This window comes from Carassius carassius, chromosome 17 (assembly GCF_963082965.1).
Source record: "Carassius carassius chromosome 17, fCarCar2.1, whole genome shotgun sequence".
Taxonomy (NCBI): Eukaryota; Metazoa; Chordata; class Actinopteri; order Cypriniformes; family Cyprinidae; genus Carassius; species Carassius carassius.
Genome location: NC_081771.1, coordinates 15,010,681 through 15,038,219, shown reverse-complemented (window position 1 = coordinate 15,038,219; position 27,539 = coordinate 15,010,681). Strand labels below are relative to the sequence as shown.

General features: G+C 36.8%; 4 protein-coding genes across 5 annotated transcripts; 2 read left to right on the top strand and 2 right to left on the bottom strand.

The window, feature by feature from the left end:
- The first annotated feature begins 811 nt into the window (after positions 1–811).
- Positions 812–6,156, top strand: ttc22 (tetratricopeptide repeat domain 22). Its single transcript, XM_059571039.1, has 7 exons — positions 812–1,590; positions 2,159–2,214; positions 2,355–2,470; positions 2,580–2,698; positions 3,003–3,164; positions 4,593–4,745; positions 5,013–6,156. Exons 1-7 carry the CDS (start codon positions 1,030–1,032, stop codon positions 5,538–5,540), a joined length of 1,695 nt encoding a protein of 564 aa, XP_059427022.1. The 5' UTR covers positions 812–1,029; the 3' UTR covers positions 5,541–6,156.
- A 207-nt stretch (positions 6,157–6,363) lies between these two features.
- Positions 6,364–10,782, bottom strand: ttc4 (tetratricopeptide repeat domain 4). The gene is made up of 10 exons (XM_059571040.1): positions 10,461–10,782; positions 10,198–10,315; positions 9,919–10,080; positions 9,715–9,792; positions 9,484–9,608; positions 7,775–7,861; positions 7,428–7,675; positions 7,222–7,306; positions 7,025–7,107; positions 6,364–6,943 (listed from the first exon to the last, which is right to left on the bottom strand). The coding sequence occupies exons 1-10, from the start codon at positions 10,569–10,571 to the stop codon at positions 6,841–6,843; spliced, it is 1,200 nt and encodes a 399-aa protein (XP_059427023.1). The 5' UTR covers positions 10,572–10,782; the 3' UTR covers positions 6,364–6,840.
- A 4,386-nt stretch (positions 10,783–15,168) lies between these two features.
- On the bottom strand, positions 15,169–18,342 carry pars2 (prolyl-tRNA synthetase 2, mitochondrial). Of its 2 annotated transcripts, none has more exons than XM_059571037.1 (3): positions 18,158–18,342; positions 17,018–17,671; positions 15,169–16,205 (listed from the first exon to the last, which is right to left on the bottom strand). In XM_059571037.1, the coding sequence occupies exons 2-3, from the start codon at positions 17,573–17,575 to the stop codon at positions 15,324–15,326; spliced, it is 1,440 nt and encodes a 479-aa protein (XP_059427020.1). In that variant the 5' UTR covers positions 17,576–17,671; positions 18,158–18,342; the 3' UTR covers positions 15,169–15,323. The 2 variants fall into 2 exon arrangements, with proteins under 2 accessions (XP_059427020.1, XP_059427021.1); XM_059571038.1 differs by having other exon boundaries at positions 17,018–17,601.
- Positions 18,343–18,485: 143 nt separating this feature from the next.
- Positions 18,486–25,173, top strand: dnai4 (dynein axonemal intermediate chain 4). Its single transcript, XM_059571036.1, has 17 exons — positions 18,486–18,605; positions 18,818–18,977; positions 19,095–19,276; positions 19,406–19,515; positions 19,630–19,786; positions 19,946–20,085; positions 20,182–20,364; positions 20,744–20,929; positions 21,018–21,172; positions 21,261–21,347; positions 21,581–21,732; positions 22,410–22,567; positions 23,997–24,100; positions 24,206–24,304; positions 24,389–24,615; positions 24,737–24,890; positions 24,968–25,173. The coding sequence occupies exons 1-17, from the start codon at positions 18,556–18,558 to the stop codon at positions 25,043–25,045; spliced, it is 2,382 nt and encodes a 793-aa protein (XP_059427019.1). The 5' UTR covers positions 18,486–18,555; the 3' UTR covers positions 25,046–25,173.
- The last annotated feature ends 2,366 nt before the right edge of the window (positions 25,174–27,539 follow it).

Genomic DNA, 27,539 nt, shown 5'->3' with positions numbered 1-27,539 from the left:
CACAAATTTAAAATGACTAATCTTCTGTTATCATAATCTTCTGTAAAAAAAAAAAAAAAATCTTCGGTCATCATTTATTCACAGCATGTGAAAAATTTTTTTATCAAAAGCATCAATAACTAATATATATATATATATATATATATATATATATATATATATATATATATATATATATATAAGCTCAGTTGGTTGTACAAGTCATTTCAACTTGAATTACATTAAATCAGCTTTAAAATATCTAGATGAATTTCATATAACTTTTTAATCAAACAAACAAATAAAAATAAATAAAAGAAAATCCTAAACTTATTCTGATGATTTATAATCATGTAAAGAAAAAGTTTCCATGACTTACTGATAATATAATTTGTATATATCCATGTTTGGGTAAACAACCCTCTTAAGGTCAGGAAGAGTTGAAGTAATTGTTATCTGATAATAATCATCTATATTCAAGAGTACTCAAACCAGTTCAGATTACTCAGCACTATAAGAGAATAATGATAAAGAAAACCTTTATCAAAATGCTCATCAGAACAAAAATGAACTTCCTCACATCTCGGTGACATTTATCTCACTCCAAAGAACTTTTTTTACACACACAAATCAAAAAGCTGTGATATAGAAATAGCACTACACAATGCATTTTACTAGTTATTTTACATGCAGAGGACTGCATTTCTATCATAACTGGCAGTATTTAAAGTGGTGTTCTGTTTGGCTGATTCATGGCTAATGGCAAACCCTACATAACACCAAGGTGTGTCACTTAAATTCAGAAAGCGAGACTCATTCTTTACACAGTTCCTGACGCAAACACCCATGATGTCCTTTGAAATTAACATAGTTAATGTAAAAACCACACTGTTGGGGTGGAGAAACCTGTTACATGAAGCAAGAAAGCACATGTTTAACATCTTTCCTTACTCATGTCTCATTTCTCCTCCTCTTCAAACCTGTATTTCCTGTCCCACATATAAGTTGTTCTTTCTTAGTCAGGCATTATCAGTAAGTGTTTAGGAGACAATGGAGGACAGCACAGAAGAAGACATTGAGTCTCTGATTGAGGGAATGGCTTACATCCCTGGCCACTTTCATCTGGAGCTCAATCTGAACGGTGAACCCAATGGACCGGTCACCCTTCGGCACCGGGACACCCAGCTTAAGCGCGAGAGCCTCAGGGCTGAGCTTGAAGCTGAGACGGGACGACTGCAATATGCTGTACGCAATATGCTGGGCCTGCTGGCCTTTCATGTAGATGAACTGGAGACAGCAGAAGAGGCCTTCCACAGCATCTGCCAAGAGGATCCAGAAAACCTCAATGCCTGGGCCAACCTGGGTTACGTATATGAACGCCTGGGTCGTGAGCAGGAGGAGGGGGAGTGCATGGAGCGTGTGGCTGCCCTTATGGGCCCAGAGATGGGGGAGAACCAGACAGACTGCAGGCTCAGGGTAGCACGGTGTTTGGCTGAACAGGCATACGCACATCCTCATGATGTGGAGCTGGAGAGGGATGAAGATTTACAGGAGAGACTGATATCCGCGCTGATGTTATACAACCGTGCACTCGATAACGGAGAGGAACTGGTGAGCACTTCACAAATTCTTATGTACAGGGAGATTGTTTATACAGCATATATCATTATGTTTTGTGGCAGTTATATCATGTGATATTTTATAATTAAACTAGGCTTGTTATAAAAATGACACATTTTCTGAAATTTTGAGGCTTATTGACTTTGATATCTGGTCATTTTTTTAACCAAAAGTTTTTCAAATATTAATAACCAGTGAAATACTTTTATTACAGTATTTTTTGCAAATAAAATAATAGTGAAAGATTATAGCAAAAAACTTTTTTTATGCTTTTTCTACATTATGATATTAGCTTTTGACACCCCACGCATTTTGGAATGATTTTTATTAAAGTCATTGTCTTTATTTGTCATTGCTTGTATGAATTGCATTTTTGTGTGTTTTTGAATGAGTTATAAATAAAGTTTAAACTTTAGTTCACCCATTTCCTTTAACCCTCAAAAACAAAATACAATGCAAAATTTTAAATATGAGGAAAACACTTGTAATAACAAGAAAAGGACAATTCCTTCGTATTAAACCAGTACATTGTTGTGTAATGTTGATTTATTTCTTACAGATACCAACAGAGGAAAAAAGAAGTTGGTATTTCAAAATGGCAACAATTTACATAAGGTATTTACACAAGTATTTTTCACACTGTTCAGCTTAATTTTTAACACAACATCAAACGTCTGACTACCTATCTAAGTATTTAATGGAGCTATTATTTATCATAAACCAAGAAAATAATTGATTGATCTTTGTTTTAACAGGTTAGATGGAATTGTAAGGGATTCAAAAGACATCGACCTCACAAGACTAAATTATTTCAACAAGGGCCTCAAGCTTCTCACAGAGACTCTAAAATCTGACAACACACATCTCAAAGGTAATTTTCATAAAGAAGATATGATAAAGATTTTTAATAAAGCAATACACACAGCCGGCTTATGTTCACCAGCCTTTCCAATGTCTTTGTAACTCTCATTACTCTTTAGCCCTGGCCTGGTGTTACATTGGTCTCATGCTGGAGAGGACGGAGGAGTTCTCCACTGTGCCAATGTCAGTTCATGACTGTGGTTTCTCCGGATCTGACCCTTTGACGTGTTATGGTTCGGTACTGTATGTCAGTCCAGTTAAAATGTAGAGCTTCTTATTGTGGTCAAACTAATAGATAAGATTCCATTCTTGAGATTATTTGCACACATTTCCTCTGTAGCCACAACATGTATGGGTGTGACGTGTTGTTTCTTGACACAGGTGTTAGAAAGATGTCCTGGCTTATATTTGATATGATTAAACATAAGCTGATAAATTTACATGCCGATGCATTAAAGCCAACAATACTATGACCAATTGAATATTAATGAAGGGTAAAAGACTCTAAATCATTACCTTTTTCTAACTGCTCATTTCCACAGGCCATTAAGCTCGCTACGGACGATGCATTCATACTCAACAGACTGGCAAACGTGTTCTTCCTGTCAGGCAAACTAGAGATGGCCACAGGTATCTGTAACATGGCCCTGAGTGTCCTGACTGATGCAGAACTCAACTGGCAGGCTTACTGCACTCGTGCCAAGGTAAACAAAATACTTTTTAATATTTATTTCAGTTTTTTTACATGTGCCTGTATATGAAAGCACTTACAGACATTGTTAAATTAGTTGTGTATTTTTTATAATCTCCCCTTGAATAATACCATAGGATAAACTAGGATGACAAAAACAAATGCTTCCGCAAATACGAAGAAACACCCATTTTGTGACTCATGATAATACGTGCTCCAAAATGTATGGACACAATGTTATTGCATAAAATATATATATATATATATATATATATATATATATATATATATATATATATATTATTAGAACTCCCTTTAATTGGGCCAAATTTTAGCAGATTAAATCAGTTCAGTAAAGGGAAATGGTGAGAGAGAAAAACATGTATTTTTATGTATTGCACTCCCTGTGAAACTTTATGTCCACTTGCAAAATGTTTGTGATGGAACTAAGATGGAAAGAAAAACAAAATTTTACTGCATTTGCAAACAAATACTTTTTGCGAGAGAGTCCAAAATAATTCTGGGCGAACACAAAAGCATTGAAATATAACTTTATTCTTTTTTTTTTTTATCACCAAGTTCACTTTGGTTAGTTCACCCAAAAACTAAAATTCTGTCATTAATTAGCCTACTCACCCTCTCGTTCCAAATCCACAAGACCACAAATTAAGATATTTTTGATGAAATCTGAGAGCTTTCTGAGCCTGCAGCCATGCAACGGTAATGTTCCCAGTCCCAGAAATCTTGCAAGGACATCGCTAAAACAATCCATGTGACATCAGTGGCTCAACTTTAATTTTGCGAAGCTAAAATAATACTTTTTGTGCACAAAGAAAACAAAAACAACAATTTATTCAACAATTCTTCACCCTGAGTTACTGTCTTCTGCCATTTTGGAGAGTACCATAAATGCGCATGATTTCCCCAGAACATTATCAGTGTTTTTTGCATTCAGCATGCACACGTTTACTCCTAAATGTAAAAAACAGTGATTACGTTCTGGGGAAAGTGCACACATGCATTGTGGAACTCTCCAAAATGGCGGAAGACGGTAGCTCAGGGCAAAGAAATGTTGAATAAATTCTGTTATTTTTGTGCTCTTTGCACACAGAAAGTATTTCCGTAGCCTCACAAAATTAAAGTTGAAACAACATGAGGGCGAGGGCGAACTATCCCTTTAAGGGCTCTGTACATTTACACAAGTGTCTTACTACAGGTGTAGTTCATCACATTAACATTAAGCAATAATGTTTGATAATCAGAAAATTAATTTTGAACTGTATTAATTTGAACCAAACATATGCACTTTTTTAATGGCATCAAAATAATTTTTGGGTCTGTTGTTTATGTTATTTTCATTTCTGCACACTATTTTTCCACGTCTTACCATTTTTATAGTTTTAATGCACCTCAAAAAATGTTATTGTAACTTTTTCTCCAGCTTAGTGTCACCACATATGCAAAGGATCTTGATAAAGCCAAGTGCGGCCAAGGTGGCATCCCCGACCGTCAGATTCTGAAAGAGGCCCGTGCTGATCTAGAACGTGTTCTGGCTGTGCGACCCTGTTTGAGGACTCATTTGGAATTGGGTCAGGTAGTTATGAGAACATAAAACATAGACTGTGGTCAAACATTTAGAATAAGTCCCTTATGCTCACTATGGCTACTGACTTCACTATCACCTTCTTGAGCAACAAATCAGTATATTAGAATTCATTTTACAATAGTGCTGTTTTTGCCACCTTGTATGAGGAACTTCAAAAACATAAAAAAAGAAAAGAAAGTTTGACTGGTACCTTAACTACTTATATAGTTACTATTTTAAAGGCCTAATATCTCAATCTCTCTCCCCTTTGCTCAGGTTTACTACTACATGGGTGTAGAAGCTCTGCAGGAGAGCCTGTTGGTGGATGAGATGGCGATAAACCAGGCCCTGGTCAGTCTGTCTAAAGCTCTGCAGTGTCCTCTAGGCTCTACAATCTCTAGATTACAGCTCCTGCGGGGTCGCTGCTTGCTGCTGAAAGGAGAGGAGCAGAACGCCATTGACTGTTTTAGGAAAGCGCTTGAACTGGAACCTCCAAGTGTCCAAGACACAACAGTCCTGCACTGCCTGCTACAGGCTATTCTAGTGAGCTTCACCCAGAGCGGGAACGACACGGATCCTGTTATAATCCAGTTAGAGGAATGTTTAAAGCAGGCAGAAGAGCGATATGGAGCAACTGTTGTTCAGACTGAGTTGAAGGCATTGTGCCGAGCACACACAGATGAGGTGACGGAGCTCTCAAAAGATATGGTGAGGAAGGGGAGGTTGGAAGTGGTTAGAAAGTTACTGAAGAGTGTACAGCCACAAGGGAAAAAGTTCTCACTGGGAAGGTCCATGTCTGTTTGAAAGAGTCTGTGGAAACTTGGAAGGGACACCAGATAATGTTCTGATGGGCAATTATGTGATGTCTATGAGTTGTGCACGTTAAGACAGGATTTTGACAATAATGTTAATACCCATTTCAAACCAGAGGTATTGGTAATGCTGAGTGATGTACAAGGGAAATGTGTTCTAAAATTATCATTATGGTGTTAAAGTCCAAAAGGTTGTTTTAGAATGTTGTCTTTATGGCAATTCTTTCCTCCAGCACATGCCACAAAGCATGAAGAGCCAGCTGAACAAGAAAGAAGTGTTTAAACCTGGAGATGTTCTATGGGGTTCACAAGTCTCAGACCTCATTGAAAATCTGGGACTTTAAAAAATTGTCAAAGAAAACCTCTCGATCAAAATATGAAATACTATACTATTTCTGGATCACTGATAAAATAAGCATGTTTGCGAAACTGACCATGTGAACCTCTTAGGAACATTCTCAAATCATGCTGGACAACCCGATCAAGTTTTACACAATTTTGTGGTTCGTGTCACTGGAGTGCTGCTGTCATTAAAGCAAAAGAGGAATATAAAAAAAAGTCTGTTAATATCACTTGTAATAAAAGTTTTCATTATAAAAATCATAAAAGCATGGCTTATTGGAACCATATGGCATTTCAGTTTCATCATGAATCCATGTTTTATGTAAATCATAGATAAAGGTCTGCATTAAATAGTAAACACTAAATCAGTCCAGCACTGGTTAATGTAGTCTAAAATGCTCCAACATTGTTGAGTCCAATTTATTTTACCCAGAAACAGTTTTAAAGCAATACTCCACCCAAAAAATGAGTTCTGTCATCATTCATTCACACTCATAACTTTATGACTTACTTTCTTTTGCGGAACATAAGAGCTATTTTAAGAAACGTCTTATTGTTTTCTGTCAATACAAATGAAAGTCAAAAGGCACCAATGTTAATCTTTTCTTGTGTGTTCTGCTGAAAAACATTAAGTCATACTGGTTTGGAACAATATGAGCAATGGTAAAAATGCAGAGTTCCATCAGTTTGATAACTGTATTTTACACCTGTAATGTTTTAGATCTCAAATTGCACATGAAAGACATTTTTCCCCTCCAAAATGGGTGGAGGTTGGGATGGTATATTCTTTTAAGGTGAATCATTGATGTTGCTGCGATGAAATCCACTTCAAAGTTCTGCCTTAATCTCGAGAGTTTTCTCAGGGGATGGGGTGAGCAGAAATATCCTTAATAGCAGGAGGGTTATTTATAGCCAAGGCGTTCAAAGTCTTTTAAGGTCCAAACAGAACATCATTTCAATCTCTGGACCTTTTTTCCTGATAAAAACTGCTTAGAAAATGGAGAGCCTGATGCCAGCACAATGAAACTAGGTGTCCCTGCCTTCACGAAGCACCTGGAAAGAACAAAATAGAGAGGAACAACATTAGAGACCTATTCAAGCAGTGGTAAAACGACTTAAATTCTTCTGAAATACCTTTGGTGCTGTAGAACGTTAAGAAGTGAATTTTCAAGATTAACTTGATAAAGGTTTCCTTGCTCAGGATCCTCAAAAAACAGCTGAAAGAAAAACAAGTATTTTGGGATCTCATCTAGTCTAATTTAAATTCTAGCATCAGAAGATTGGTATGAATCAAAGAGGTGTCCACCAGTGGTGTCTCTTTGTATACTGACCTGTAGATTTTGTGGCTGATATTTTCTTTCTGAATCCCAGGGTGGAAGCTCTTCACCAAACATAACTGCCAAATGGTCCATGAAGCTGAACAACCCAAAATGAGTTATACAAATCAAATCCATAAGAATAAATCAAATTCCAGCAGTAATTTAATATTTAAGCCTCCCTTCCTCATAATGATACACATTTTGACTTTGTAACAAACCTGGAGTTTTCACAGAAAGCAGATATGAAGTCCGTCTGGCTGTGCTCAGGGTAGAGGAACAGCACTGGCCAGTAAAGGACTCCCTGCTCATCCATATTAACACGAGCTCCTGTGGCCTTCTGAGAGCTGATTCCATCAAGCTCCAGATCCATCAGGGCTCTAGACACACCTCCACCACCATCATCATCCTCACTGTCTGAACCCCTGTGTCGAGAAGGCTTGGTCTTCAGAAGTTTAATGCCACGCTCCTTAATAAAAAATTTTTTTAAAGTAATTAAAGATTTTGCTCTGTTAGAACTCAGTTAAAAAAAAAAAAACCTTTTATAATAAAACTATGTCTGCAGTACCTTAATGGCAGCTAACAACACTTCTTTTTCATTCTGCTCCTTCTTGGCTTTACTTTTTGCTTTTCTGGCATCTCTGTCAGCTTCCCTCTACAATAAAAATATATATTAAACTCAGAAGCAAACACAGCAAAGAAAATGTAAACTTTATAAACAAAAAAAGTGCACAGATGGCTAGTGTGAGAATATAAGTGAAAATGCTAATAATAAGACGGTAATGTTCAATTACAAATAAATAAAATAAAGAGCTTAAAGGGTTAGTTCATCCAAAAATGAAAATTATGTCATTAATGACTCACCCTCATGTCGTTCCAAACCCGTAAGACCTCCGTTCATCTTCAGAACACAGTTTAAGATATTTTAGATTTAGTCCCAGAGCTTTCTGTCCCTCCATTGAAGCTGTGTGTACGGTATACTGTCCATGTCCAGAAAGGTAAGAAAAACATCATCAAAGTAGTCCATGTGACATCAGAGGGTCAGATAGAATTTTTTGAAGCATCGAAAATACATTTTGGTCCAAAAATAACAAAAATTACGACATTATTCAGCATTGTCTTCTCTTCCGGGTCTGTTGTGAGCGCGTACACAACACTGCAGTGATGCTGCTGATGTACGACGCTGCTGACGTGTTATCTTTGTAATTGGGCACACCAGAAAACACGTCAGCAGCGTCGTGAATGCACTCACAACAGAGCCGGAGGAGAAGACAATGCTGAATAGAGTCGTAATTTTTGGACCAAAAAGTATTTTCGATGCTTCAACAAATTCTAACTGGCCCTCTGATGTCACATGGACTACTTTGATGATTTAATGATTTATTACCTTTCTGGACATGGACAGTATACCGTACATACATTTTCAATGGAGGGTCAGAAACCTCTCGGATTAAATCTAAAAACTGTGACTAAATCTAAAAACTGACTAAATCTTAAACTGTGTTCTGAAGATGAACGGAGGTCTCACAGGTTTGGAACGACATGAGGTCAAAATTAATTTGACATGAACCGAGAGAAATGAACCAAGAGAAAACATTCTACAGCCGTGAGAGGGCGCTCTATGCTGCCAGAGATGCTACTCCGTGCTCCTGTAGTCTACACTAAGCAGCATATAGCACCCTCTCGCGGCTGTAGACGGTAATGTTTTCTCTTGGTTCTTGGGTCTAAATAAATGCGACTTATAGTCCAGTGCGACTTATATATGTTTTTTCCCCCTCATGACGTATTTTTGGACTGATGCGACTTATAGTCTATATCTATATCTATATCTATATATATATATATATATATATATATATATAAATACTGGATTCTTCAGTGAAAAAGTTTGAGAGAAATAAACAAAACAGTTCTTAACAAATACGTCTGTGGATTTTGGTAATAGAGGATAACAGGGGATGCACTTTTTCACTGGAGGAAGTTATAATGGATTATGAACTGATAGGTTGGCCAGAAGTTATGGTTTCAAGTTAAAAATCCTTAGTTATGGATTTGTTTTTTTACAAACACACACTTTGCAAGACTGATGCACTGTGGTGATGCATGTCTTATTGTGATGTTTTTTTTTTATCAGCAGTTTGGACTCTGACGGCACCCATTCACTGCTGAAGATCAACTGGTGGATGCTAAATTTCTGAGGAAACAAACTCATCTACAGCTTGGCACATTCCCTGCAAATTTCCTTTTTTTTTCTTCCTTCCTGTCAGGACTTTCTACCTGCTGTTTATCTGCAGTGGCTCTCAGCTCCAGTAGTTTCTTGTCGGTGGGAATAAGCCTGAGACCTTCATCACACCACTGCGATGCTCCTGCATAGTTACGCAGCTCCATTGAGCACTGTGCACCTAAGTACATACAAAAATTATACATATATGTACTTTGTACATAATTCTTTTCTGTAAACAAACAATTGCTTTCGTGAAGCAACTAAGAACTATAGACACAACTCGCCTCTGATTATAGCTTTAATGTGGTCTGGCTTCAGTTTCTTAGCAGCTGTGGCATCATTCAAAGCTGAACGCATATTTCCTGGAGGAAAAAGACAATTGCATACACAAAAGAGGAAAAACTTAATTATGATGACACATTTGCAAGGCAAAATGTAACTTTATAACACAGACCTGTGTGTGTTTTGGGAAATAGTGACATAAATACCTAAATGGAAATGTGAAGCTGCACGGTTGGTGTACAAAATTGCATTGAGTTCAATATCCATACAGTTCTTTTTCAATCCTTCCGTGTAAGACACTATAGCTTTCTTATAATTCTTCTCCTTAAAGTACTCATTTCCCTCATCCTTAAGACTTCTGGCTTTCTCTGAGGAAAAAGAACAAGGTTCAGTTGCAATGTATTCAACTGTCATTTAAAGGAGGTACACTGTTTATATGAAGAAACAATCAGTAAAGGAAGTAAGAAATAAAGAGCTTCGCACACCTTCAGGTGTTCTGTCATCATCATGGATAATAGACTGAATGCAGGCGAGATCAGGCTGTTTCTCTGGGTCTATGTTTTCTGGGGCAGTCTTCATAAACATGGGCACCTTATCAAACTCCTGAAATATTTAAAACTAGTATTTATACATAATAACAAGCTGTGACAGTCAAATGCAATGTTATAGTACACTACACTTCAGTAACGTCAAGTTCAACATTAGTGACGTATTGTAACCAGTGTAGTTTACTAATGTGAGTTCTTACCTCCTCCCAGTTGCTTTCATTAAACGCATTTTTGTATTTCTGTGTTTTAAACTTCTCCATAAATTCATCCATGGTATCGTCACTGTCCTCGTCTTGGGCTAGTGCAGCCATCGTTTTACTTATTAAATGAATTCGGTGCTATATTCAACTTACTGGGTGTACCTTAATTCGTCACAGTGTTCAAAGAGTATCTGTTATCAGGAACTAAACATAAAACTTCAAGATGCGACAAAACGGTGAACAGATTATAGCAAAAACCACATGGCCTCAGCAAGCAAAATGTTCCGGTGCTCCTTGATACACGTCAGAGACGCATTACCGCCACCAGCTGGTCTGGAGTGAAACAAAAACCTGCTTTCTGTCAACGATAACTTCTTCTTCTTGTTGAATTTTTTTTGGGGGTTGGCACACAACGTAATGGTGCATTACTGCCACCGACTGGTATGGAGTGTGGATCTGAATGTCTATTATTTACTTTATTCTAAACACAAATAAATAAATAAATGATAATAATAATAAATAAAATAAAATCAACAAAATAAAATTAAGTCTCAAATCATCTCAATCATATCTATTATTCTAAGATAGTGAAAAACAATTCCGTAGCATTTATCGTTTGAGTTTTTTTCTAAGAATTTCTACTAAATCAAAACTTATTCTTTCCTTTTTAAGATTTTGGATCATTTCCTTTCTTTTTCCCTCATATTTATTACAATGTATCACGACATGTTCTACTGTTTCCTGTTGCTCACAATATTCACATCTGCCAGTGTTATGTTTACCTATTTTAAATAAAATGCTGTTTAACCCTGTGTGCCCAAATCTAAGTCTCGATATAATTGTCTCTTCTCTCCTTCTCCTTCCTGCACATCTCATTTCTCCCACTCTCCTCTGAATTTTGTAAAACCACCGTCCTTTCCTCTCTTCCTCCCATTGTTTTTGCCACCTTTCCTTCAACCTCTGTTTGAAGGAACCTCCATCAACCAACCTCCATCATTTGAATTCTATATAATGTTTGTTGTATTTCTATTAAAATATCGGCTCTGCTGTTTGAATGACTGTTCTGTAAACTGACTAATGATGAAGTTGAATCTGAACATATTATAACTCTCAATGGTCTTATTTCCTCTATCCACTGTACTGCTAACATTTCTCCTGTGTATACTGATATATTATCACTTATTCTCTTTGCTATTGAAATATGAAACTCTGGAACAACAAAAGCTACTCCTATCTTATTAACTAAATTCTTTGATGCATCTGTGTAAATCTGAATATAACTGTAATAATTATTAATATATTCCTGTATAGTATGTGAGTCAAAAATTGACACGTCTTTGTTCTTCTTTTCTAATAGCACTAAATCTACTTTCACTTCAGGTATTATCCAAGGTGGCACTACTGGTAATGGTACTGTAGGACTGATTTTTAATTCAGTTAATTTTAACTCTCTTGCCTTTTTTAAAACGGTCCATCCAAATCTTTTTGTCTCCCTCTTCTCCTTTTCCCAACAAGGTTTTAAAGTACCTTGTGCTGGATGATCTTCATTATGGCCCTGTAAATTGACCCAATAATTCAGAGATAGCTGTATTCTTCTCAATTCCAGCGGCATTTCTCCCATCTCCACCAACAGAGCCGCAGTTGAAGTTGTTTTGAATGCCCCTGTACATAATCTCAAAGCCTGAAACTGAATGTTATCTAATTTTTTGAGGGATGTGCTTGATGCCGATCCATACACCACACAACCATAATCAAGAACTGATCTAATTAATCCACAATAATTTGCCTTCAGTGCTGTTCTGCCAGCTCCCCAATCACTTCCCACCAAACACCTCATAACATTTAACACCTTCCTACACTTTTCTATTACTTTCTGGATATGTACATCCCATGTTATTCCCTCATCAAACCATATCCCCAAAAACTTAAAGTGTTTCACTCTTTCCAACTCTTGATGATATAACTTTAATTTGACCTCAGTACCAATTATTTTCTTTGTAAACAACATTATCTTTGTCTTATCTACTGAAAATTTAAACCCCCATTTATATGACCACTCCTCTATTTCCATAATAGCTTCCTGTAGTCTTTTAACAATAAATTTCAGATTTCTTCCCCTCTTCCAAATCGCCCCATCATCCGCAAAAAGTGAAAATCCCATCCCATTCTCTATAAACATCATTTATTAGTACGGAGAATAATAAAGGACTTATTATACTCCCTTGAGGTGTTCCGTTCTCAACAATATATTTTCTTGAATAACTCTCCCCTATTCTAACTTGTATTAATCTTCCTTGTAAAAAGTCCTTAATCCATCTATATATTCTTCCTTTGATACTTAGTTTACACAATCTAATTAACAAACCTTCTCTCCACATCATATCATAGGCCTTCTCAATGTCAAAGAAGACAGCCACTACACTTTCTCTGTTTACTTGTGCTCTTCTAATTTCATGCTCTAAACATACAGCTGGATCCATTGTATTTCTACCTCTCCTAAAGCCACTTTGATATTTGGCTATATATCCGTTCTTTTCCATATAGTACAACCCGAATTCCGGAAAAGTTGGGACGTTTTTTAAATTTTAATAAAATGAAAACTAAAGGAATTTCAAATCACATGAGCCAATATTTTATTCACAATAGAACATAGATAACGTAGCAAATGTTTAAACTGAGAAATTTTACACTTTTATCCACTTAATTAGCTCATTTAAAATTTAATGCCTGCTAAAGGTCTCAAAAAAGTTGGCACGGGGGCAACAAATGGCTAAAAAAGCAAGCAGTTTTGAAAAGATTCAGCTGGGGGAACATCTAGTGATTAATTAAGTTAATTGATATCAGGTCTGTAACATGATTAGCTATAAAAGCTTTGTCTTAGAGAAGCAGAGTCTCTCAGAAGTAAAGATGGGCAGAGGCTCTCCAATCTGTGAAAGACTGCGTAAAAAAATTGTGGAAAACTTTAAAAACAATGTTCCTCAATGTCAAATTGCAAAGGCTTTGCAAATCTCATCATCTACAGTGCATAACATCATCAAAAGATTCAGAGAAACTGGAGAAATCTCTGTGCGTAAGGGACAAGGCCGGAGACCTTTATTGGATGCCCGTGGTCTTCGGGCTCTCAGACGACACTGCATCACTCATCGGCATGATTGTGTCAATGACATTACTAAATGGGCCCAGGAATACTTTCAGAAACCACTGTCGGTAAACACAATCCGCCATGCCATCAGCAGATGCCAACTAAAGCTCTATCATGCAAAAAGGAAGCCATATGTGAACATGGTCCAGAAGCGCCGTCGTGTCCTGTGGGCCAAGGCTCATTTAAAATGGACTATTTCAAAGTGGAATAGTGTTTTATGGTCAGACGAGTCCAAATTTGACATTCTTGTTGGAAATCACGGACGCCGTGTCCTCCGGGCTAAAGAGGAGGGAGGCCAGCATCTCTGATGGTATGGGGGTGCATAAGTGCATATGGTATGGGCAGCTTGCATGTTTTGGAAGGCTCTGTGAATGCTGAAAGGTATATAAAGGTTTTAGAGCAACATATGCTTCCCTCCAAACAACGTCTATTTCAGGGAAGGCCTTGTTTATTTCAGCAGGACAATGCAAAACCACATACTGCAGCTATAACAACAGCATGGCTTCGTCGTAGAAGAGTCCGGGTGCTAACCTGGCCTGCCTGCAGTCCAGATCTTTCACCTATAGAGAACATTTGGCGCATCATTAAACGAAAAATACGTCAAAGACGACCACGAACTCTTCAGCAGCTGGAAATCTATATAAGGCAAGAATGGGACCAAATTCCAACAGCAAAACTCCAGCAACTCATAGCCTCAATGCCCAGACGTCTTCAAACTGTTTTGAAAAGAAAAGGAGATGCTACACCATGGTAAACATGCCCCGTCCCAACTATTTTGAGACTTGTAGCAGAAATCAAAATTGAAATGAGCTCATTTTGTGCATAAAATTGTAAACTTTCTCAGTTTAAACATTTGCTATGTTGTCTATGTTCTATTGTGAATAAAATATTGGCTCATGTGATTTGAAAGTCTTTTAGTTTTCATTTTATTAAAATTTAAAAAACGTCCCAACTTTTCCGGAATTCGGGTTGTACGTTAACCTTTCATTTAACATTTTCTCCATTATTTTGCATATGTTAGAAGTCAAAGCTATTGGTCTATAATTTCCCGGATTTGTACAGTCTTTCCCTGTGTCAACGATACCAAGAAAAAGGATATCTTATAAAGTCAAGTGTAATATATTGCATCAAATATTTAGTTGACCACCTAATTAAATCAAGGTTGTATCGTTTATTTATCTTAGAAAGGCATGAAATATTGGCCTCTGCACCAAATGTACATCAGAATTCCTGTTTGACATAGCTCTCCCACATAAAAAATAAATAAATAAAGGTGGTAATGGAAATATTAGCAAAATGCACTAGCAAAATGATTCATTTGAGAAATATTATTATTTTTTACATCATCTGTTATAACGTATTAAATATGCTTATTAGCATAAGCTACTTTTCATGCACACTTTAGCTACTTTCCATTAAAGTATTTGGCAACACCAACTTGCTGATAACATGTCATTACCGAGTTATTTTCTTCAAATTCTTTAAATGACACTAAGTTATACTTAGTGAATCTTGGTGGCTATATTATGACAAGAACAAAAAAAATACTAATATATACAGTATATATAACAAACAGACCCATTTTATTATCAATATTTCCTTTTTATAACATTAGAGATTTCTAAATCACATACTTTTATTACAGACACAAGCAATTCTTGAACTCTCTTGAACACAGCCTGTAAAATGTACGCAATTTTTTTTTATAAATCAATATTAGATTAGATAGTTTCAACTTTACTTAAAAGATCCACTAGCCCCTCTTTACTAAGGAACATGGTCTCCCCACTCTGCTGACAAATCACCTCAAAGCTGGGCAGATCCTCTAAAGCTTTCTGTCCTACCACCACCACATATGGATACCCTAAAATTTTAGCATCCTTCAGTCGTTTACCAATGGTCATCTGAACCCTGTCATCCAGTACCACCTCTCCTCTCAAGTTTGGTAGACTGTTTCCCAAGGTTTGAGCCAGTTCCTCAGCCACTTGTGTGGCTTCATTTGCTTTGCTGCCCTTTTTAGGTGGCAGGACACACACTTGATAAGGAGCAATCAACCCAGGCCAGCAAATAGCATCCTCGGATGACATCACCTCTATAGAAGCAGCAAGTATTCGAGTGACGCCAAGTCCAAAACACCCCATCTCAGCCACTGCAGGCACATTGGATGCATTGATGAACAAGGCCTTAAATGCCTGTGAATATTTCGTGCCGAGGTAAAAAGTGTGCCCCACTTCGATGCCTTTGGATTCAGTCAGTGTGCCCGTTTGGCACTGTGGGCACTCAGTCTGCCCTGGTTCCGTGGTTTCAATGTTGGCAGAGAAGCCACAGTTTTCACAAACAAGTAACTGGTCTTCGCCAATGTCTGCTGGCAGCTGAAACTCATGGGAAAGTGTGCCTCCTATGTTGCCGGTGGCAGCCTGTACCTGCACCCACTTCAAGCCCAGACGTTCAAATATCCGTCCATAAGATTGACACACAGAGTGGTATGTATGAAGAGCTGCCTCTTCATTAATGTCAAATGAATACATGTCCTTCATGTAGAATTCCCGACCACGTAGGAGCCCAAACTTTGGCTTCTGTTCATCACGGAACTTGCGTGTTACCTGAAAGACATAACCATGTTATTTATTAACATGCATTGTCACAAAAGTTTACAGAGACACCCAGTCACCCAGACAGCATGCCAAAACCGAACTGAGTTGCACTTGAACAGAAAATATACACTTAATTTTGTCAAAATGCCCATTTTGGCAAGTATCCTCACACAAACACATTCAGTTATGTCTTAATTTAATGTACACAACTGAAAAAGAAAATGAATGTATATTATAGCAGGTCTTCAAGCAGCAAAAGGCAAAAACTCACTTGCTCTGCTAAAAAATCCTTTATTTACTTTCTCAAGGATTACTCTATTTAATTTATTGAGTCAGAACTATGCACTTTTTTTTTAATTGCTTGGGAATTCTGAACCTGATTACTGTTGGTTGACCTAATTTAGGCACTTAAATGATTTTTTTCTCTTCATTTGTATTTTGGTTCTACAGTATTTATTTGTGCCATTGCTCAGAATTTGCTTACTTGTTCTTTATTACTGACTGTTTACTTGTTTTTTTTTTTTACTTAATATTAGTCAGGTTTGTAGTTTGAGAATTGAGAATAGTGAAAATGAATGGTATCTAAAATTTTGGTGTCATAACCTTATTATATTAGAATACAAGGTTACATGGGTCAAAAAACAAAAACAATAGACCTTCAAATTTTTTCATTCATTTATTTTATTTAAATTCAATTAATTTTTTTTATTAAATTTTATTGCCAGTGCCAATTTTGGCTAGGCAAGTAAAAATGTCAACCTAAATCTGAAAAAATCCTTAGCATTGAGCCCTATTTTTAAAAAAAGCATTAGCGAAGATACCTGGTACAGCAGAAGTGGCAGCTTCTTGTAAGATATCGTATTGGAAGCAAAAAGCTCTGTAACTGCTTCTTCATGAGTCGGCCCGAGACAATATTCAGCATTGTGCCGATCCAGTAACCTGAACATCTCTTTCCCCATAAGCTCCCAGCGGCCACTCTTCCTCCAGAGTTCTGCACTGCACAGTGCCGGCATGTCAACTTTCTGCCCCCCGATCGCATGCATCTCTTCATCAATGAGCCGAACCAGCTTCTCCATGGACCTCAGAGCGACCGGTAAGTAATAGAAGCAGCCAGGGTTGGAGGGATGGATAAGCCCTGTCTGCAGCATCAGTCTCTGGCTGCGGCATGTCAAGTCTCCTCCCTCCTGACCCTCCCGGAGGTTGGATGGCTGGAAGAGGCGAGACACAAGTGGTGCTGGGATGGTTGGTTTGGAGGGGACAGAGACAAGGGGAGAAGTGTGGATGGCACATTTGATGTGGCTTCTTTTTAATGCTTTGAAGAGCGTCCAGGACAGGATGGCTGGGAGCTTGCGATAACAGTGATGTATAAACACTTCCATTTTTTGACAGCTTAAATTCTGTGAGACTTTTAATGAAGAAACAAACAGAGGTATGGTTTACACTGGACAATCGATTAATCCAAACAGAGTATGCACCTGGAGAAAAATTTAGGGAGAAATAAAATGTCTATTAATTCTACAATATACGATTTTACACTGCATAAAAATTACAGAGATATAGTCATGAAAATCTACTATATGATTTGCTGATTCGTTAAAAAAATGTGGAATACTAAGGTATACTCGTGCATTTACGTAATATTTTAAAAGATGCTTACATTTACATACGTTTATGAGAGAGAGAGAGAGAGAGAGAGAGAGAGAGAGAGAGAGAGAGACTTATAGTTATAAAACATTCGTTATATTTTAATCATTGTCACAGAGTATGTTAACGGGTCAAAATCAGCACTCTGCTGTATGTTTTAGGCGAAACAACTAACGTTACAAACAAATGTATTCAAAACTCCAGCTTCAGAATGAGATACAGCTCAGGTTTGCCTGCTGTCTATGCGGCGTCTGGCTAAGCGAACAGATATGCAAAAAAAAATTATCACAGAACAAACGACAAAATGCCAAACTTACTGTGATTTGTGTCCTGCTAATATATATAGAATCGTGTCAGATCAATCTGAGCTCATGAATTGGAAAATGACGATTGTACATATCAATAAAAAAACTAAACTAAAATTCTCCATATGAAAGAACGATGACCTTCTTCTTCTGGTAAACCGCGCAGCGCGTGCACGTGCAGGACACCGCCGCCTGCTGCATGGAAGTCGAAAAGCGCGCTGTAAAGTTCTAGTAGGAGGAGTCTGTTTCTATGGAAATTTCAAACAAGAAGCCTCAGCACCGGTTTGCTGTCCTGCATGTAACTTCAAACAATCAAACTATCCGCTTCTGTATTATAACTTCCTGCATGTAACTTCAAACCATCAAACTAACCGCTTCTGTATTATTTTTCGCTTTTAAACGTGTGAAACATGTCTAACACAACAGTCAGACAGAAGAGAACCGCTCTGAAAGTCGCCAAGTAAGTTCATACATAACAAAAGAGCAAACATGTCACCAGTACATACGTAATGTATATGAGTTTTAAAGTAGTATCCTACGATTTGACATGTCATTCTACTACTGAAACTATTTCTAAACAGCGTATTTTGTCTTTTAAGATTTATTATGTTGGCTTGAATTGGTTTGTTTACGTCTCTCCTTATTGGCTAAAGCAGGTTTTCTTTCTTCCAGGTCATCCAAAACACTGAATGTATCTTCTGGAGTATTTCGTGTGAATCAAAGCATCACAAAGAGCATCAACCCTTCAATCAGTGGAAAGAGCTTCAGCTCATCAAGTGACAGTAAAGTTCTGGACAAGAGCTTGGCCCAAACACCAAAACACACTGTACAGGTAATGGGTGTTTTATTATGAATATGTATGTGGTACTATATTAAATTTGTGTGTGTGTGTGTGATAACAAAACATTTTTGTTTTCTATATTTTACATTTTTGTACTAACTTCGCCAGGTGTTTGATGACCATGGGCAGGACGTCACTCCTCACCCATTATATATTCCAGATCCTGGGGTTTTACAACCTAAACGGGGAAAGATATTCCCTGCACATGACACGTCATGGACTACCGTGACAGACTTTCCCTCGGTAGCCTTCCAGACCACCAACGCAAGCTTTACTGGACCATTTACAAAGTAATTGAGGGGAAATGTCAAAATATTACTTCTTTGCAGCCCTTGGAGTGAACATAAATCTATACCACACAGAACTATCCCACTTTTGATGCTATAGTAACAAAAAAGTGATCTCTGCTGTCATGTCAGGTCTTTTTTCGGGAGTGTTTCAGCATCCAGAACAAGCCAGACAACAGAATCAGTGACTGATGAAACTAAAGACTTGTTAGTGAAACCAGACTTGTCCAGTAGTCTTTCAGGTTTTTATTCCATTCATATTTTTATTTGCCAAGTTTCCTCATTATCCAGTGAATTAACGTCCCAGAGTAGCATTCCGGTATTCCACAAAATGTTGGTGTTTTTGCTCCACACAGATGTTCAGGCTCGCAGAGAGGAAGTGAAGGAGTATGTCAGGGAGGACATTATAGACAGGGTGGTGGATTCTTACCTGACTGAGACGGAGACCATCTGGCTGCTGGACATTCCTGCTGTGTCTGTGTCAGAAGATTCAGAGGATGCTGAAGCAGTCAAGTGAGTCACATTTATTATCATTTTTCCCAGTAATAAAGATTTAGTTAAGTCTGTTAACTAGGATGACATTTGACTTTCAGTTTATAAGTATTTCCTTTTTACTAGCTAGACACACTCCGTGGTACGAGTCTGGCAATTATTTGTTCTTGCGTTTTAAAGGGAAAGAAACAAAGCTTACACAGAACTGTGCAAAAGCAGACTGGGCAATGATAAGTATGTGGAGCGATCAATGCAAACATTCAATGATGCGCCAAAGACGAAGGAGGTCCAAAGTGATAGCATTACAATGGTAGACAAAGGTAAAATGTCAATACAAAGTATATTTACTGTATAAGCTGCCCTTAAAATAAAATGGACTTCATTATTTAAATGCGATTTTTAATGTCTCTACCCAGCTGTCATGTCCACCACCTGGGACATGTATGATTCATTCTGCAATAAAGGTGATGTCAGTGAAAACATTGTGGTGTCTGCTGAAGGAAATAAGGCGATTGTCCCAGACTCCTCCTCAATGAGTCAACTCTTGAACCCTAGTGGTCCTGACCAGAGCATGTCTGTGTTCAGCACCACCAGCACAGGTAATTATATATATATAAAAAAAAACGTAGAGCAATGGTTCCCAACTGGTGGATATATGATTATGTAATTATGTATAGTTAGGATAAGAAAAAAATTAGGAGAAGCTAGACGAATAAAAAGACATCTGACAGGTCAAATTATGATACTTCATGAAAGGTTACAGTACAGTGGATGTTAAAAATAAATAAAAAAATCTTATGTATTATTATAATATCACATTTTATATATATATGTATGTATGTATGTATGCCAATAATACATTCTTCTTTCCTCTTCCTTTTGATTCATATTTGGCTTTTTAAAACAAGCAATTCAGTTATTGCACATTAAATTATGAAAATGGTTAAAAATATAAACTTTTTTATCCTTTTAATTCAGTCAGTGGCTCAAGTGCTTATCTTGAAAAGATGACTTGTGTGCTTCCGGGGGAGGAAGAGCCAGACCTTGAGCTGATCTTACAGTCGGACAAGTTCAAGCAGGATCTGGCCGTGATGGAAAGAGTGGTTCTGGCCAATATCTTCCAGCCCAAGCTTGCTGCATACAGACAGCTGCCTGTAATAGAGGGTGATGATTTTGCACAGCATCTTAGATATGAAAAGTGTTATTTGAACATGAATATTTGCTAGAATGTGTATACTGCTATGTTGAACAGACCCAGACTGTGTGCAGACACAAACAGAGGAGGAAAGCTGGACAGAGCAGTCTAAAAACCCCCTCAGCCCATTCCTTGAACATCTCTGGGTCTTCAAGTGTGAACTCACCGAGGGACGAAATGTTAGCAGTATGACCTGGAACAAGAAAAACCCAGTAATATCTATCTTACCAACACATATCAGGCACAACTTAAAAAAAAAAAATGTAAATCTTCGCCTGAACAACATGTGATTCCCTGCAGGATCTTCTTGCTGTGGGATATGGAGAGCTTGATTTCAAGGATCAGAAACCTGGCCTTGTGTGCTGCTGGTCTTTGAAGAACCCCACGGTATTCTGCACACTTTAGTACAAAGATACATATCAGATTTAGCCAGTGCAACAGTGTTTATTAAGTATTTTATTTGTACAGAGTTGTTCGTTTAAATATAGTGTTCATCAACACTGGCCCCAAAGATAATATGTGGACATGCAAAAGCCACTGTATTTTTTACACTGTTTGTATGCCTTTGCATGTCATATGATCTTGTGTTTCTGTGAATATTCTTTATTCATATGTTTCAGTGGCCTGATCGAATCTTTCATTGTGAGAGTGGAATCACTGCACTGGATTTCTCAGCTTGTAATGCCAGTCAGTTGGCAGTAGGAATGTATGATGGCACCATTGCCATCTATAATGTGCAGACCACAGAACAAACACCCATCATTGACAGCAGGTGGGGCTGTGAGCATTCCTTCTTTTGATCAGCAACAGGAAGTTACAATAGGTTGCTCAGTGGTTCTCAACTGGTGGTTTGTGACCCGAAAAACATCCAAAATGATGTTCATATAGTTAGGGTAGTGATATAAATAGACTTCAAAGACATCAAAGGTCATATATTCAATCAAACTCTGTAATTTGCTTGGTAATTTATCTAAAACCTAGCCAATTATTTATTCCTTTTATTCAGAGGATTCATTTATGAGGCTAAATCACACTTCTTTCTGCATGTAATTTTGCATATGCTATGGAGTTCATGATCATTTCTAATAGTAATTTTTGTTTACTTTTGCATGAAAAACTATTGTGGTACTATGTTGATACAAAAAAATACATGCATACACACATAATTAAAACCAGTTGAGAATTGCTGATCTATATAACCTGAAAGTCATATAGTGCCTATATGGAGTGTATGCATATCAAAACTGTATTTTTGAACAAATTCCAAAATATTAAAAAGACTTAGCCGCTTTTTTAAGTCTCTTAAGAACTAGTATGACCAACTAGCAGTTAGGCAAGGGGCTTCAAATTAGACCAATCATTTTTTTATGTAACAGACTTTTAAAAATGATGATGAAAACTGAGATGACAAACAGTTTGTGTACACAATGCAATGTCATCTTCTAACAGTGACTGCGCCAACATGCACGCGTGTCCGGTGTGGCAGCTCAGATGGGTTGATCATGACACAGGTCTGGCTGGAGAGGATAAAGGGGAAATGCTCATCTCTGTATCAGGTGATGGAAGAATCAGCAAATGGATCCACTACAAAGGCCTGGAATGTGTTGGTATGTTCAAATGAAAAAAATCATTTAATCACCTTCTTCCTTATTTTTCTATTTTTAAATCTAACACAAAACAAGAACACAAAAACACCTTTACATTTAATATTTAAGTCATATTATTAAACAGCAATCATGTTTATGAAATTTTGCAGGCAAAATCCAGTCATTTTAAAAGGAATCTGTGTGATTGAGTTTTGCATTAGGGCAGAAAAGTTCCCATGAAGATGTGACTACTCCTTAATACTGTACAAACGGGCTAAAACTAATAATTTGCCATAATTGGTGACTTGAGAAATATTACTAGCGATTTTTACAGACCATGAAATGGTTTGTGCATTATTTTTGTTGTTGTTATTATTATTGCTATTATTATTATTTTATATCACAAAAGTATAATCATAGTACTCATATTAATGTTTTTTTTTTCTTTGCGTTCAAATATTATGGAGGAGTAAACCTGCAGAAATGAAAAAAAAAAAATAAAACATATAGATAATTAAATAAATGTAAAAATGGGGGGGGGGGGGAGTAAATAAATGACTTAATGACACATATATATTTCATTTGTAATTCAATTAATCCATTTATTACTTTTTTCCTTTATGTCTTATTTTCTATACCTAATTTTACATTTTTATTCTTTTTAACTTTTATTTACTTATTCTTTTATTTATTTTTAGATTTAATTTATTAATTTATTTATTTTTACATCCTTTAGCAAACGTTCTCCTTCATTTCCATGTTGCACACAGAAAAGTAAAAATAAATAAATAAATCTGGAATTAAGTACATGTGGGAATAAATAAATATAAAAAATAAATAAATGCATGAATAAAAACATTTAAAAATGAATAAATACAGAAAATAATACATAAAGGAAAAAATAATAAAAAATAAATTCAGGATTACATTTTATCACAAATGTACTATGTTTGTTTTTATAAAGTCATTAATTCATTTTCCTGGCATTACATCTCTCTCTGTCTCTCTCTCTTTCTCTCCCTCTCTCTCTCTATCTGTCTATCATAAAGCTTTTATTTTGGAGCAGTATTTATTGAATCGAGTGACTCAGAGACAATGAAAATACTGTTATCATGAGGGGCTCAAATGAAAAGAAACATGCAGCACATCTGCTTACATATTTATATAATTTAAACTTTTGCTGTTTTATAATGAGACTAAACCTTATGCCTTTTTTTAGGCATAACTAGAATTAACAACATAAAGTAACTGGCCACCTGACGGGCAACACTGTTTTATACCTGCCAACACTGATTTTTACTCTGATTTGGAGGCCCTGTCTACAAATATATATCATGAGGAAACGTACCTATAGCACATCACTGACAAGTTTAGTTGTTTTTAGTTGAAATAGCCCCATTTCTGAATGTTTGAGCCATGTGTTGCCTAATTTGTAATTTGTCTGAGTTAGATCTGATGAAACTAAAGTCGCCTAACATGATAGTCAACAACCAGCGCTGGAACCCGAAGATCTTATCCCTGGCTCCAGGGCTGTGCTTCGATTTCCATCCTAATGTGAGGCCTACCTTGAAAATAGTAGTACATCTCACATATGCACACATAATATCAGATTCAGAAAGCTGTGAAAGAGACTTATTAGCTAATACTGTTATTTTGCAGGATTCAAAAATCTACCTGGCTGGAACAGAGGAAGGTCATATTCACAAGTGCTCTTATTCATACAACGAGCAATTCTTGGAAACTTACAAAGCCCACACAGTACGTAAAAATGTTTGTCTGGTTTGAAGTGCCTTTATGCATCTTTAAACACTTTTTTTCTGTTGACTCCGCACCTTTCCATAGGGTCCGGTATATAAGGTTACATGGTCACCATTCTGTCCAGACGTTTTCCTAAGCTGTTCTTCAGATTGGACTATTTATCTGTGGAGGCAGGACCTTACCAAGCCCGTGCTGGGTTTCACCGCTGGTCAGAAGGTTGTGTTTGATATCATGTGGTCCCCACACTGTGCTACTGTCTTTGGAGCTGTCCGTGAGGGCAAGGTGGAGATCTGGGACCTGAGAGTCAGCAGGTAAGGTCTTGAGTTCTATTCAATAACATTTATAGTTTAGAAAAATAACAATTTGAACATCATTTTTGGTTCTCAGTCTTCCTATCCAGCAATTTACAGTGCACTCTATTTTGTTTAACAGTCTGGACCCGACGATTGCAAGCGTGACCAGTCCGGGAGTGAATCCAATGGCTCTGCTGTTCACCCCTGAGACGGACTGTGTTCTGGTGGGGGACAGTGAGGGGCAGGTCACTGTGTATAAGCTGAAGAACCTCCCTGCTGGAGACAGCACACAGGTCAGGCCTTATCTGTTCATTTCCATAATGTTCGATCTGTGCCATACTCAGAGTACCCATTTATATCTCTTGTGTAGGTGGAAGCGTTGGAGGATGTAATTCGGACCACACTGTCCAGTCAACACACATTAGGAAAGACTGACAGAGATGCATAGGAGGGTCAGGCTGTTTGTCTTTACCGCTCCGTCATCATCATTTATATTCTCTGGCAGACTGAGCGACTCTGCCTGTTGCACACTGCTTGTTTGTGCTTCTCTGTAGGAAAAAAAATACTCCTACAAAACATTGAGAAATCTTTTTGGGTAAAAGTTAAAAAAATTTTAGTGTGGTGAATTATTTGTCATTTTGATTTGGTTAATGTTTTTGTTAAGCCTTTGGTCATTATGAGTACATTTACATTTAGTCATTTAGCAGACACTTTTATACAAAGCAACTTAGAAATGAGGACAATGGAAGCAATCAAAATCAACAAAAGAGCAATGATATACAAGTGCTATAACAAGTCTCAGTTAGCTTAGTTCAGTTCTCGTAGCAAGGGCTTTTTAAATAATATAATAAATAATAAAACATTTAGAATAGAAAAAGAATAGAGTAAGCTAGTGTTACAGGTCTTTTTGCTTTTGTTTAATTGTATATTAAATGAAAAGAAAACAGATAGAATACATAAGAATAGAAAGCTAGTAGGTTTTTTTTTTTTTTTTATAATAAAATTAGAATAGAGAGTGCTAGAGTTAGAGGGTCAAATAAAGATGGAAGAGATGTGTTTTTAGCCGATTCTTGAAGATGGACTCAGCTGCTCGGATTGATTTAGGCAAGTCTTTCCACCACGAGGGAACATTTAATTTAGAATAACAACATCATAGAATAACATCGCTTTGTAAAGTATTTAACAAGAAGGATAAAATATATATTGTAAAAAAAAGAAACCAAAGAATTTTAGATATAGCAGGCTTGTATTTCAAACAATCTATTTTGAAAGCATTTTTGCATTCAGGCATTGATTGGTAAATTAAAGCAATATGCCCCAAGAAGCCATGATTTACAGTGAGTTTATAACATCTATGGGGCGTTGTAGGCACGACATGAAGCAGAGTGACTAAAACCCCCTTAGCTGTTATAAATTCACTGTAAACCACGGCTTCACTGGGCTTATTGCTTTTATAAAACGGTTATTCTATATAAGGTTTCATAGAATAAAACAAAGCAAATTAGGTTTAATGATATAAATAAAAACAGTATTCTTCCACCAAACAAAGTAGTTCCTCAGAAACAGTTGTGGTTCCAACAAAGAGGTTGCCGAGCAACACAGAAGTAAACATAGCTGTATGTTTGTAGTGTAATTTACAACAGCTTGAAACGTGACTCAACTGATCAGAATCAAGGACCGGAACTATCCGTTTTATGAAACAATTTTTCCCCAGTCATAAAGTACTATACTGTATTGTCAAACGATATTGTTTTCGTTTTTTTCGTGGGAAGCACAAACAGAATGTAAGTGTTTGTTCTGTGGTAATGGACCGACAGTTTTATTATCACTCGGCCGCCACACATTACAGCTTATCTTCAACACGAGGACCACATCACACTTTTAGAAATTACTTCTTACATCTGAAAAATCTATCATCTGAGCTTTTTAGTACAATTCAAACAATTTAGCAAAGAAGATGCCATTTAGCTTATATAAGAGAGCTTTTAAAAAGAACAGCTGTGACATTATGACAGGAAATGGATCCTGCTTGTTTACTAATGTATATGGGACTTTTAATCCATCTGGCATATGGTCATTTATACATTTTAAACACTTTCCCAAATGAGTTTTTGTGTTGAATGACAAGTTGATATTAAATTATATTATATTATATTCATCTAACTTTTGCCATCATTTTTAATTTAATATAGCATAACATGTAAGGTAAAAACTGAAAAAAAGTCAAACTTTCTATGCTTTCTAAAATTGAATTAACAGACATTTGATATAATGTAATATATCAAAGCAATATTTATGTCAGCTTTTACTTGTAAGATTATAATAGCTTGATGTACCATGAATGTCCTTCAACACAAAATCTTATATATTATTATGGAATATACCAAATGTCTATTAATGAAATTGCAATTGAATGCAGAAAACAAACTCATTTTCTTCTTTCTTTCATTGCGTAAGTTTGATACCAATTACATTCGTTTTTGATGAAAAACATTTTGCTTAATAGTCTTCCTTTATTATGTGACCGCAGACTTATATTTTGTCAATAGAGATCATATTATTAATCATCTCATGGGGCCCAGCATCAGCCATAATGCCTGGGATTATAGCCAAATTACTCATTTGCACTACTTTTTCTTAGACCAACAAGGTTTAAGGGAAAATAATTTGATGTTCACATCAGCAGAGTGGCCATCTGTTTTCCTCGGGGAGCAGCATTGGTCTTTATGTGACTAGATTATCCATTCATTAAGGAGAATATCACTGCAATGAGACCATTAAACTAGAGATGTTAAGAGACAACAGCTTGTCCCTAAGGATGTGATTTCATTCCAGATTGGGGCAGTAAAGCACCTAAATACCTGCTGACCTTTGTATTGCGATCAAAAGTTGTTTGATTTGAGGTGATCGAGTAATTGTTGGGTGGGGTTTGGACAGGATGG

Bases quoted from the DNA above. Each gene is read 5' to 3' on its own strand.
- ttc22 (XM_059571039.1), top strand. From the start codon at position 1,030: ATGGAGGACAGCACAGAAGAAGACATTGAGTCTCTGATTGAGGGAATG. The intron at 2,471-2,579 runs GTAATTTTCATA...ATTACTCTTTAG, and splicing joins TGACAACACACATCTCAAAG to CCCTGGCCTGGTGTTACATT. The intron at 3,165-4,592 runs GTAAACAAAATA...CTTTTTCTCCAG, and splicing joins CTTACTGCACTCGTGCCAAG to CTTAGTGTCACCACATATGC.
- ttc4 (XM_059571040.1), bottom strand. From the start codon at position 10,571: ATGGCTGCACTAGCCCAAGACGAGGACAGTGACGATACCATGGATGAA. The intron at 9,609-9,714 runs GCGAGTTGTGTC...GTATGTACTTAG, and splicing joins CATTAAAGCTATAATCAGAG to GTGCACAGTGCTCAATGGAG. The intron at 7,862-9,483 runs GTAGAAAGTCCT...TTTTTATTGTAG, and splicing joins CCACTGCAGATAAACAGCAG to AGGGAAGCTGACAGAGATGC.
- pars2 (XM_059571037.1), bottom strand. From the start codon at position 17,575: ATGGAAGTGTTTATACATCACTGTTATCGCAAGCTCCCAGCCATCCTG. The intron at 16,206-17,017 runs GTATCTTCGCTA...TATGTCTTTCAG, and splicing joins TGCCACTTCTGCTGTACCAG to GTAACACGCAAGTTCCGTGA.
- dnai4 (XM_059571036.1), top strand. From the start codon at position 18,556: ATGTCTAACACAACAGTCAGACAGAAGAGAACCGCTCTGAAAGTCGCC. The intron at 21,173-21,260 runs GTAATATCTATC...GATTCCCTGCAG, and splicing joins CCTGGAACAAGAAAAACCCA to GATCTTCTTGCTGTGGGATA. The intron at 21,733-22,409 runs GTGGGGCTGTGA...ATCTTCTAACAG, and splicing joins ACACCCATCATTGACAGCAG to TGACTGCGCCAACATGCACG.